We start from the raw sequence: 13,335 nt of genomic DNA, 5'->3' as shown, positions 1-13,335 counted from the left end.
CTTGTAATTATAATCAGCTTTTCTTCTTACATGCTAACACCATACTGCCCTGTTTGGGTTTCCAGGACTTCAGTAGAATACCTAAATAAACATTTCATTTACATTTTAAAGGAATGTAATAGAACATATTCTTTTTAGGTTTCACTTAAACAAAATCTAAATGTTGGGTCTAACTGCTCGACAGTGTCCTTTAATTAATTTAGATACTGTATCTACCTGACAATTTAAAGATATGGGTATTTCAGGGAAATGTGTAAAGCTAATTCTATCCAGGGCTGGCTCTAAGCACCAGCAAACCAAGCACATGCTTGGGGCGGCACAATTTCAGGAGCCGCATTCCGGCCACATTTTTTGTTTGTTTGTTTTTTGCTTCGGCAGTTGCGCTCCCAGAGATTTTTTTTCTTTTGCTTGGGGCAGCAAAAAACCTAGAGACGGCCCTGATTCTATGAAGGAGAAAAGGGTTAATTTCTCATTTAAAAAAAAATTAAAAGTACCTGCTGAAGTCACAGTGCTCACTGACAGCATCAGAGACAGATCATAAAGTTTGGGCTAGTTTTGGCCTGTGTAAGAAAGCGACTATGAGAGAGACTTCTTGTTATCACTGTAGCAAATTTGTCCATGTTTTCAATTGATAAATGAAAGGAGTAGCAATACTTCTTTTTGACATTATGACTAGAAGTAGTCTGAAGGTGCAGAAAACATGCTTCCACCATTTTTAATCCAATTCACTAATTTCAAAATTAGGCTAATATTTTCCTAGTTCTTTATTATTCTGTTCCATTTTATATGCCCAGCAATCCATCCTCTAACTGAAAAATGCAGAGAGCCTGCAATTAATTATAAAAGTTAATAGTGAAACAAAATTATTCAACTAAGTATACCAGTTGTAACTATAACAACATTTTTATTATGGCACTGCTGAGACTAGGAGTCTGTTAAAATACTCAGGTCCCTTCATTTAAGAGCTGTTAGAAACCAAAGGCCTGGTCTACACTAGGAGGGGATTGATCTAAGATACGCAACTTCAGCTACGAGAATAGCGTAGCTGAAGTCAACGTATCTTAGATCGAATTAAAATTACTTAGTTCGTGTCCTCGCGGCGCGGGATCAATGGCCGCGGATCCCCCATCAACTTTGCTTCCGTCTCTCGCACTGCTGGAGTTCAGCAGTCGACGGGAGAGCAATTGGGGCTCGATTTATCACGTCTACACTACACGCGATAAATCGATTCCCCGATAGATCTAAAACTATCCGGCGGGTAGGGTAGATGTACTCAAAGGGTCCTATTAAAATGAAGTAGAAAATAGTTTTGCTTTAGAAAACATAAAATCAGAAGTGGAATGAAGGCTTGAATACATACATACTGTGTAGTCAAGGCAATTAATACAACAGTACAGACTCCTTCAGTAAAGGAGCCTATACTCCTGAATACACAGATCACTGTACCAAATTATATCCATCGTCTCATCCACCTATATTTATTCAATAGAAAGATTTCTGTCACACCAACTAACACAGAGAAACTTCAGTAGAGGTTTCCTAACAGAAGATGTGTTTGAAAGAAATAGCAAGATGTTCTTCCTCCTGTTACATGTACCATTTATACCTGACTTAAATTGTCAGTTGTCACCCTGCTATCATAGAGATATTTATCAGGTACTTTTGGTGACACTGGACTGCTGGTGATTTCCAAAATACAGGCTGCAGGACCACCCTGCCATCACTACTTTACTTTAAATGAGCAGGCTGCTGATATAGAAACAGGAGTTAAAAATGGTACCACCTAGTTAAAACGTCAACAGGCCTTTCCTGCCACGTCCTTTATTGGAGTTTTCAGTCCTTCAGGTTTGTGCTGTCAGATCTTCAGGGGAGTGAAAACAGCTGCCAGTCTCCTTGTCAAAAGGGAACAGAAACTATGGGACAGGCTATGATTTCGCTCTTCTCAAGAACATCTCAGAATACTCAAATCAGCTCTTTAGGTAAGACACCTGCTTCATTTCTCCCTCTGTAATCTCAGAATTCATCATGCATGCATTAAAATAACCTCTACAAGTTTTACTAATTAAGCCTCTTTGTACCTCTGTAGGATGTAGAGCTGAAGGAGCGGAATAGTGATTCCAAAAACAAACACTATAACCTGACTGAGAAGAAAATGACAGGAGTCACATTATTATTCATTACTTACTACACAGTAAAATATTCCACCAATACACAACTCTGTTACGTGGTTACCTGAGGCGTTCAACTCTTGGTCCTATATTTAAAGCTGGCAAAGGACTTGTAGCCACATTTCAAAGATACTGAGCATCCAACAATTCCCAAGCAGTTTGGGAATAACTTAGAAAGTCCAAAATTAAAAGATTTGAGGGGACCATGTTCATAGGAAGGGACATGGTACTATTAGATGATGCCTGTAGATGAACTGAATTTGTATTTTACATGATTTTGCAGCAGCAAACCTTAATCTGGAGACAAAGGCCTTAACTGCACTGGGAATTTTAAGGAGTTCTCCCATTGCCATGCAGCACCAACCAGGGCTGGCTCCAGCATTTTTGCCACCCCAAGCGGTGCAAAAAAAAAAAAAAAGCCCCGATCGGCGGCACTTCAGCGGCAGGTCCTTCGCTCTGAGAGGAACTGAGGGACCCGCCGCCGAAGAGCTGGATGTGCCACCCCAAGCACCTGCTTGCTGCGCTGGTGCCTGGAGCTGGCCCTGGCACCAATACAGCTCCACTTTTGCAAGCAATGGTGCAAGCAGAAGGGCATATTGATGCACGAATTTTTACCACTGTCTCATCCAGATCCTCTCAATGTAGACAAGGCCTTTGTCTCCTGACAATGTGCTGTTATAATAGCAAATTTAATTCCATCATCTGTTTGTCTAAGCATGTCTAACCCTACCAGGTACTCTCCTATGAGCATATTCCCTTCAAAGCTTTTCAGTATTTTAGTCCCAACCTGGTTTGGACCATTTTTATATTTTGTAGGCCTCTCTTCACAAGCTTCTGTTCCTTTCCCACTAGAAAGTCAATATCGATTGATGTTTATGCTACATTTGCTACTGTATCTGGAAACAGGTATTTTATATTATATATGTTGAGAGCACCATTCTACCCTGTGATATGTGGTATGCACTACTGTATATCTTGTAAAAATCAACGTTTGCCTTTAAACATTAGTAGCTCTTTCAAGTGGCAATGGAGGCGAAGCGTTTCAGTGACTTAAACATTGAAGTTTCACCTCTGGAGAACTGGATTAGAATCTTAATTTGGTTCATAAGTAAAAGTAGTTTAATGGTCTCATCCTAGTCTTTAGAAATCTACCTGGATCTGAATACATTAACAAAAGTACCACACTGCTATAGGTCTCTGCTCAGAAGACAAGGATGTTGTTGTGAGTCGGGACTGAGGAGCATTGTGTGGCTATCGTCAGTGCTATTAGTTTTATTAGTTCAGAAGCACTAAATTCACCTTTCAGAAATAATAATAATTAAAAGCTAATGAACAATATCTCAACTTACCCTGTACACAACTCTTCACCCTTTTGATAAAGAATTCAGGCTTTCATAATTTTTGCTCCTTTACTGGACTTAAGAGATTTTAAACTATTGCCCTGTTTTCTGCCGTGGATACACACACCCCTATTAAATAGCCCTAAAACAAAACTGTGCTTACAATCTAAACTGTGATGGCGTTTGGGCACTCCTCAGCTCAGGTGGTAGGCCACGTGAGTCCGGCAGTAATGAATCATAGCTGGGCTGATCAGATGTTCAAGAATCTGGGAGAAGTGCCATTTAAGAGAGGTTTTAATTCCAGTAATACGTGGCTGGTAAGAGTGAGAAAATTCTGTTATGCCCTGCAGTTCATTTCTGCTATCCATTGCCCTTGGATTTCAAAAGCCTGAATGGAGCTTACTTCCCTTAGGTCACCATAAGCACAGAATCCCTTTATTGTAACGAGAATTGTCAGGATTCGTGCAGAATAGCTAATTTTTAATGCAGGGTAATATAATGCCCCAGTCTTCCCCCCGCCCTTAATATTTTAGTAAAGGTTAAAAACACTTTTAAAAGCCCACCTTAAAAGAACAAAATAAAAGTCTTAACTTGTACTAACATCCTAACCATATCTGTGGTTGCACCACTACTCCTGGGGAGGAGGGGAAGAGGGAAACATAGGTTAGATTAAAAAGTTTATGGGATAGAAAGGGATTATTTCAATACAGAAACTAGAGCTGTCCTCCAGCTGTTTAACTACAGTGGCATCTATGGAAGCAAGGATGGGTTAAACCTAAATGAAGCCCAGATGGGCCAATATTTTGCTCCCCAAGTTGGCCTTTGATACAGTGTCTTCCTCACTCTCTTGCAATGGACTCCATTTCTCAACCAGTTCACCATCTCTTACATACCCACTTGATGTCTGATTTTTCAAATGTGCTGAGCACCCACAACTACAGCTGGAGTCTTGGGGAGCTTTAGGTGTTCAGCGCATCTGAAAGTCAGATGTGGCTTCTCAGTGATTTGCTAGCCTCTGATTAAAAAAACCTAGCTCCTGGATCCTGCCTTACTTCACCTCATGACACTTGTCTGGCTGTGGCTGTCACATACATACTATGGATGTCTTGGACCAAATTCGTTCCTAATATGACCCTGTAAAGTAAGTTACAGTGGAGATTAATTTAGCTCGGCATATGCCCATGCCTGCAACAGGAGCTTGTTGCCAGGTGGCCCCTATAAGGATTCCAGCTCTGAAGGAGTTAATGGGAAAAATACAACCATGATCTGCAGTAGCAGTTTTGCAATGGGTGGGCACCTGATACCTCCCCTATGCCCTTGGCACCTTATTTACTTCCCCAGGGCTTGTGGGGTGAGTCATAGTTAGAGCTTCATGTGTGTTGCTCCAGCTAGGAGGGGGAGGCAAAAGGTGGCCACTCCTAAATCTGGCTTCCCCCTTCCTCCACTGTGCTCTGCCCCCTAAGCTCCCAAATTGCATGGCTATGGTGCCCCCCCATCGCCTTTGATCTCCCTGAGAGCCCAACACTGCTGCTCCTGCAGCTGCCGCTCACTCCAGCCAGGCAGTGTCTGCCCCCAGGCACGGAGAGTTATCTGCAGTTTGCAAAGTGCACCATGCACCACCGGGAGCCCTTCACCACCATCCAGTTGGCCACAACAAGCGAGACCAGCAGGGCCATGGCCAGCGACTGGACCAGGAAGCACAGTGGAGAAACCACTGGGGCAGGCTCACTGGCAGCTGTCCCTGGTCACACTAGTGTGTGCAAGTGGCTCACATGCTCCCGGACAGGAGATGCAAACCACTGCATGGAAGGGACTCGCACTTTTGTGGAGATGGCACTGACACTAGCACGGTCAAGTGATTGCCCTGCTGTACGCTAGCCCTGGGAAATACACGGGGACAGCCAAGAACACACACTATCAGAGCCCACTTTTGAAAAATTTGGCCAAGAGACTTGCCCAGGGCCACCTAGCAAGTTGGAGGCACACTCAGGACCCCTAGCTTTTTCAAGATGTACTCAAACCACTCACCACACTCAAAGATCGAGCAGCTCCAGTAGAGGAAGTTCCTGTAACAGACTCAGTCTATGAGGGTCAGATTCTGCTCACGGTTATAAACTTGGTAAATAGGGAACAGTTCCTTTTAAACCAATGGCGTTACTCTGAATTTACACCACTGTGGCTAAGAGCAGATCCTTTGTCTTTCATATTTAGTTTTTATATTCTTTTGTTGTGTGCATGGGATTTCCGTTAAAGTTTTGAGGGAAAACAGGCTCCTCAGTTGGGCAAAATCCTGAAATCTTTATTCAGAGAAAACATTAACAAAATCATTAGAAGTATTGCACAAGTAAAGGTAGAGTAAAAGCTGAATAAGAACTTCAAGATGTATCCTTTAATTTGGAAACACTAGCAGTGTTGCAGGAAAAAACCTGAATAATATTGAATTACGTATTTACGTTTTAGTGGCAAACTAGGCTTAATGTTATGGCTTCTTTTCCTCATTTTGAAAGGATATTTACTCAATTTGCTTATCCTGTTTTACTTTCTGATATTGCTGTTAAATAGTAAGTCTAGATACTTTGAACTATTCATGAGGCTCCAGGAAGGGATTTTTTTTCTCTCCGTTTTCTTTTAATTTAAAAAGGGAAATTTCTTAAATTATAGAAGATGAGAGGCAGGGAGCTGAATGGTAATATAAAGAATTTTGATAGATCAGTCTGAATGGAACAGTAGCAAAGAGAACAAGTAAACTGGTGATAACTTCACCTTCAGAGCTAAGAGGAGCTCTTCTTTTTCCTGTGGTTAAATCGCAAAGCTGCCAGCAAAGGAATTTTGTCTGCTCTCAGTCTCGGTAGGAAGAGCTGATAAAGGTGACTAGAAAAGATTTTGTTCCTCATGGTACAACTAATAGACATCATTGTCACTACGTTCAGGTAAATTGGATTGTTCGTTAGATGCTATATTTTTGTGTCCAAATGTTTGAGCTGCCTTCTGTATTAAACGTGGTGATTTGGTATTTTCATACTTACATGGGCCTCCATTACTGTAGTATCTGAATGCCTCCCAAATATTTTAAAATAACAATATCCCTCTCTTCCTTCACAGTGTGTAAGAGAATAATAGCTTATAGTTTGTCTGTTTGTGTGCTGTGTTGTGTATCTTTCTGTGTGAATAACTTTTTGGGGAAATCTAACCTAAAGAAATGAATTTTGCATTTAGTTCTGAATGTGTTTGTTCTAATCTCTTGCAGAAGGATCATAGTCGAGGTCCAATTACAAAAGTTCTGTTTCCGAGACTCATGAACCTCTTCCTGTTGATCAGTAGTTTAATTGTTTCACCTGAATATAGCTGTCTAGGAAGTCACAGTCACAGAGGGAGAAGTGATCTCTCAGTACCTAGACCAGTCCTATGGAGGATTTTGAAAATCAGGACGCAATCTGAAGCAGTTTCTGTGTTCATTGGGAAGACAGTGGGAAAGTGAACACTGGAGTGATGCATTCATGGCAGCTTGCGCAGCATTTTTTACCAATAGGAGCTTTTTTCAGGATGTGTGGTTCATAGATCACTAATGAATGGATCACCCTGGACAGATCTAAGTTCAATAGGTGTAAAACCAGCGTAATGGAGTGAAGAATCTGTTCCTAAGTTTCTTGAGAGTACTAATTTAGAGTAGTAGTTTTTGACAGAAAAGAATTACAGCCTAAAATAATATACATTGGTGATTGTGGACTGAAGCCAATATTTAATTAATGTGTTTAAAACACCCAGTGCTTCTGTTTTTTTCTCGATTAAACTAATATTTACTAGCAAGTCTGCCAAAAAATAAACACGGACCTTTAAACCTTAATTATACCATACATCACTGTTTTTTTTAACCTTAGCCACCCCACAGAATGTATTATCTTCACAGTGATTATGATGCAAGCTAATGCTGAGAGGGAAATGAGGAAGTTAGTGGGTCTCCCTCTGTCATTAACTGTCAGCTGGTAGAGTGGTGGTACAATAATTTAGACTTGCTGATGTCTTTAGTCTGGAACATAGGAGTTTACAGGTTTGGGATAAATTGCAGTGTTGCCAACTTTCACAATTCTGTTGTGATTTTTATTTATTTGTTTGTTTACTTTAATTAAAGCCCCAGCTACCGGAATCAAGAGCTTGCATGAAAATCTTAGCTTTTGGGTTTTTTTTTTTTTTTAAAGTATGTAGCCTTCCGGGTTGTGGAGAAAAGTGTATTGAAAACATTAATTGACTGCACCCTAATGGCTCAGAAAGCCAAATGCAAATAAAAGGACCAACATTCCAAAAGAATAAACCTCATCATTTTTGAGGGGCCTGATTCATGATTTTTGAACGCTGGGATGGCAGTGCTGCTATTATTCACCATTATTCACCATTTACACTTTACACTTTACTAAAGCTCTGAGTTGTCCCTTAGTGCAGTCACATTGCTGTCTATTACACACAAATCTCATGTTGTCTCCCCCTGCTCTCTTCCTTCTACATCCTTTGAAGCCCTGAGTAGCCCCAACTGTATGTTTCCCATACTTAAGGCCCAGATAGCCACCTTTGCCCCAGCCAGTCTCTCTGGTCGCACTTTCTCTGTTACACCTTCTGGAGGTAGCAGAATTGCATCCGGTGTTAACCTCCTAATTTCAAAGGTGGAGCATCATGTAAGAGCAGGGTTTCTCAAACAGGGGTCGCCGCTTGTATAGGGAAAGCCCCTGGCGGGCCGGGCTGGTGTGTTTACCTGCCCCTTCCAGCAGCTCCCATTGGCCCGGAGCAGCGATCCGCGGCCAGTGGGAGCTGCGATCGGCCGGACCTGCGGATGGAGGTAAACAAACCGGCCTGGCCCGCCAGGGGCTTTCCCTACACAAGCGGCGACCCCTGTTTGAGAAACCCTGTGTAAGAGATTCTAAAGCAAACATTGATGTTAGCATGACGGGTTGTTAATTTCTAATCAAACGATCTGCTTTATTCAGGTTCTCTGTAGGAGCAGAAAACAACTTTTTTGTCCTCTCTCCTTACTGTAGTTTGTGGCTGTGACTCTGAAGTTCTCCATTTGGACCTGTGGCTTCAGGGAAATCCTATGGAGAATCCAGATAACAAGACAGAGGTCGTTCTGCTGGCCTGTGGTTCTTTCAATCCAATCACCAACATGCATCTGAGGCTGTTTGAACTGGCTAAAGACTACTTGCATGAAACAGGTAGGAGTAATAGCTTAGCTAACTCAAAATACAGCTCTGAGATGTGTGCGGTTGTGTGTTTAGGTGAGTGCATATGTGTGAGTATCTGCGATTGTTTTGCTATGACAGTGTCTATATTCGGATTCCAATTCACAAGATGTAGAGATGAGTATGAGTGTATGCATGATAATAATTAACCTAAGACAAAGAAGAATTTCCAGAGTTGCAGGGAATATAGCACAGTAATAGGTCATATCTGTTGTAGCCCTGGTTTATAATTAAAACTTTCAGGGTCAATGTGGTAGGAGGTAGTCAAGGAACACAGACTTAGCAAAAAGAACAGGAGTACTTGTGGCACCTTAGAGACTAACAAATTTATTTGAGCATAAGCTTTCGCTCAAATAAATTTGTTAGTCGCTAAGGTGCCACAAGTACTCCTGATCTTTTTGCGGATACAGACTAACACGGCTGCTACTCTGAGACTTCGCAAAGGAATTTCTTAATCACAGACACTTAACTCTCTAACCTTTTCAAGAGTAACAGATCTTTGAAAAACAACAACATCCTGAATGCACCCGCCAACCCAAAGTCTAATCTCATCCCTCCTGTGAGTCCTAGGTTTGATCAGCATCCTTAAACTATGCATCTTTTGCTGCCTTCTTTTAACTGGTCATTTTACATGTGCCAATGGCCTGGCACGTTGTGGAGAAAAGCAACCCTCTTTTAAAACAATCTGTCTCCCTGTTGTCTATGTGTTCCAGCTGGGTAAGTTTGGGATTACAGCTTCTCCCCTGTCATTCAGAGTCAAAGACCCTAATGATAGAAAAACTATTATTCTACTAGGGAAGAGTCATTCAATGTTGATAGCCCTTGATTGCTCTGTCATTGCTTCTCAGACATAGTTATTCCACTAGGTGTCAAGCCCCTGCTACAAAATGGATGCTCCAATCCACGATGAAGGCTGCAATACAACATGAAGGTCACACTTCAAAACAAAGGTTGTAATACAAAAGAGAGACCCAGAAAAAAAATGGGGTCGACAAAACAAAAAGGAGTTCACAGTTTGACACAGACATATTGTCAGTCTGTCCCAGCCTCTTCTCCCCAAACCCTGAGACTATCACACCAGCTTTTTGTAGTCTGCATCACCCACACTTGGCAGCATGATTCAAATTCTCTTTCATAGTTGTGCTCCATTCATCGGCCACAGTGCACAGCACTTTTCCAGTTCCAGTAGATTGGTTAACAGGGCTCTGTGGGAAAATGGCATTCATCTTCTTTTAAAGACCATAATGACCATGCATATGAAGTACTTTATATACAATACAGTGAAGTTGACATCTGCTCAGTCACTCCTTATGTTTTTGCGCGGGTGTGTTTCTCATGCAGGAAAATACAACGTAATCAAAGGAATCATTTCCCCAGTGGGTGATGCATATAAGAAGAAAAGTTTGATCAGCGCCAATCACCGAGTAACCATGGCAAAGCTTGCTACAGAAAGCTCAGACTGGGTGCAAGTTGATGACTGGGAAAGCAGCCAGAATGAGTGGCTGGAGACACTCAAAGTTCTAAGGTATTGCATAGCCATACACTGAAAAGACACATATTCCTTTAGTAGGATCAGGACAGGAATGGTTTAAATGGCTAAGGATCAGTTCTGCAACTCTTAATCACATGAATAGTCCTGGAAGTCAAAGGGACTATTCATATGAGCAAGAGTTTTTCACATAAATAAGGGTTGGGGGATTAGGCCCCCATGTATATATGCTGAGACTATGAACAGTTTAAAATTTCCAAGGGCATATCATTTACTTACTTATTTTTGATGACTTTTTAGCATTGAAGAAAGTGAGGGATTCATAATGGTAACTAGAGCCAAGAGTAGAGTGGGCCCATGCTTCACTCACTGAGCTCTGCTAATGCACAATGCTGCTCTTCCGTGCTTTTAAAAGTAGTGTGAGAACCTTAAAGGAATGCCTATTTTTCAATCTTCCTTCACCCCCGTGATGCACCTGTGTCTACCTTTCCTCTCCATATAGTTTGTGTCAGTCTAACACCGTCCAATTGAAAAAATAAACTTACTGAATTGCTGATGCGTCTAGCTCCAGCCTGTTGGCAGTCACAGGACTCAGATCTCACAGCCCATGATTGGGGCAGTTCCCAAGAGACCTCTATGAAAAACTCAGGGTGCTGCTGCAGGAGGAAGTGATGAAATATGATTCAGTAGGTGGTTCTCTTCCCTAGGTTATCGCACAACTTTAATACTCTTTAAAAATTTATTTATTTTGTAGATACCATCATCAGAAACTTGCATCTTCTACTCCTGCTAACAGTCTGCAAAATGCTGTACCTCTAATAAAGCCAGGCCGAAAGAGAAAACAGGAAGCAAATAGATACATTCCTGCTAAAAAGAATCAACTGAGTCCAGAAACAAAAGGTTGAGTATGTTTGCGAAAGAAATCCCATAGCAACACACACTTATTTTCAGGCCATGGTGATCTGCCATTGGGAAGCATTTTTCTGATATTAGATCTCAGTTCTGACCTCCCTACTGAACAATGTAAAGAAAATAAAACATCTAGATTTTATGGCATGAATCAGTAGTCTCCTTCATAATAGTAGACTATCAGGGTGAAGTAATCTTGTTTTACAATAATCCTTAGGATAACAGAAATCTGAACTGGAAAAAAACATTTAGTTTACTGAGATTTGTCACACTACAGCTGAAGTTAAGGAATTGTGGATCAGAGGCTCTTTTTATTCAATGAGGAAAGGAAGGACAATAAGCCAGAAGTCCCTTGTATATCCAGAAATGGGGGTGGGGTGTAATTTAAAACCCCATGAAAGTGGAGTAGCATGATTTACAAATTCCAGCTAACATCCAGATTGATTATTACTTCTTACAAAGAGGTAATTTTATTATTCATCTCTATTTAACCTGAGCACTCGCATGAACTAAGATCTAACAAGCTTGCCAGTTTCTTACCACTCCTTTTTGGTTTCAGCCAATAAGCCCCTTTCAACTTTCCATGATGGATTTTTCCCCCCAATTTGGTTTTTTGAGCCTTTAAAAATAATTTGCCATCTTAGTCTTCCCTGGCCAGAGCCTACTAACACCAGCCACCCATGAAGGGCATACAACTATCAAGCCAAACAAACTTCCTTTGGTGAAAGAGACAAGCTTTTGAGGTCCACAGACCTCTTCCTCAGATCTTCAGTTTTGTATTTGGTTTCTCCTTCCCTAAGGAGAATCCCTTTGGAATGTCATGTAAGGTTTTAATAAAATTAGGATACCCTTCTGTATTTAACCCTTTTGTAGCTCCCCCCCTTGAGCTGTCTCATCTTCAGGGTGGATTGCTTCATCACAAGGCCAATGTTAGGCTCATCCCTTAGAATATATTTTCTAGTGCTTTTTGCTCCCTTTGGAGACTATTCTGTGGATAGTCTAATAAATCTTATCAGGATGTTTTTTTCTAATACACTGTCTGAATGTTCCTTTTCTTAATTTCATCCCATTACCTCAGTATACCCAGGATATGGAGAGGAAGTGTTAAATCCTTGCTGAGTCAGCAAATAGCAGTGGCTAAAACTGAACCTTAGTCCATTCCCTTTTTTTAGGTGTCCCACAGCTGAAGCTGCTCTGTGGAGCTGACATGCTGGAGTCCTTTGGAATCCCCAACTTGTGGAAGCTGGAAGACATCACTGAAATTGTGGCAAACCATGGCCTTGTCTGCATAACTAGAGCTGGAAACAATGCACAGAAATTTATCTATGAATCTGATACGCTGTGGCAACACAAGAATAACATTCACCTGGTAGAAGAGTGGATCACCAATGACATCTCTTCCACCAAGATCCGGAGAGCACTGAGGAGAGGACAGAGCGTCCGTTATCTGGTCCCTGATGCAGTCCGGGCTTACATTGAAAAATACAACCTGTATAGTCCAGAAAGTGAAGACAGGAATGTTGGAGTTATTCTGGCCCCTTTACAGAAATATGCTAGGGGATGTAAGCAGGAACAGACACTGTAATCTAGCCTGTCTTTATGCTGTGAAAACCCTATGCTTTAACATGGGAAGATGTTTAATCTCTTCTAGTAAATCAGGTCTGATTCTGTAGCCCTTGTACGTATGTAAGTACCATTGAATTAAATGGGAGTTTTGTGCGTATGGGGATTGAGCTTTTACAGCACAGGCCTTGTCTTAAAAAAGTATGTTTTACCTCAGGTTAACTAACATGCATGAGCTATCCTGAGGTAAAGACACAGTGAGGACAAGGCACTTAGTTTTACCATAAGATAAACTAGGAAAGGTCAGCTCTATTGACCTCACCAAGGGTATGTCTACACTTCCCATATTACAGCACAGCCATGGCAGCGCTGTGATGTGGCCAGTGTAGTTACACTTTATCACCAGGGGAGAGCTCTCCCAGCGATTAAAACCCCCCCCACCCCAAATGAGTGGTGGTAGCTTTATCGCCCAGAGTGCAGCTCCCGGCGATAAAGTGCTGTCTATACTGTCGCTTTAAAACTTTTGTTGCTCAGGGGTGTGTTTTTTCACACCCCTGAATTACTAAAGTTTTAGCACTGAAAGTGGCAGTGTAGACACAGCCCTAGTCTACCTCACAGTAAAAGGGTATGTCTACACA

General features: G+C 41.5%; 1 protein-coding gene across 2 annotated transcripts in view; it reads left to right on the top strand.

Annotated features, from left to right (window-relative positions):
• The window catches only part of NMNAT1 (nicotinamide nucleotide adenylyltransferase 1), an 18,681-nt gene extending 5,346 nt beyond the window's left edge, over positions 1-13,335 (top strand). Inside the window, exons 1-5 of one of the 2 annotated variants that reach the window (XM_039509277.1) lie at positions 8,573-8,709; positions 9,603-9,686; positions 10,078-10,261; positions 10,980-11,125; positions 12,307-13,335. In XM_039509277.1, coding sequence (XP_039365211.1) covers positions 9,662-9,686; positions 10,078-10,261; positions 10,980-11,125; positions 12,307-12,719 — 768 coding nt within the window. In that variant the 5' untranslated portion in view covers positions 8,573-8,709; positions 9,603-9,661 and the 3' untranslated portion in view covers positions 12,720-13,335. Of the gene's footprint in view, positions 1-8,535; positions 8,710-9,602; positions 9,687-10,077; positions 10,262-10,979; positions 11,126-12,306 lie in introns of those variants that run through there. The other variant, XM_039509278.1, reaches the window with a different exon arrangement.

Source organism: Mauremys reevesii, linkage group 21, assembly GCF_016161935.1.
Source record: "Mauremys reevesii isolate NIE-2019 linkage group 21, ASM1616193v1, whole genome shotgun sequence".
NCBI classification, from domain to species: Eukaryota; Metazoa; Chordata; order Testudines; family Geoemydidae; genus Mauremys; species Mauremys reevesii.
This window is presented reverse-complemented; position numbering and strand designations above follow the sequence as displayed.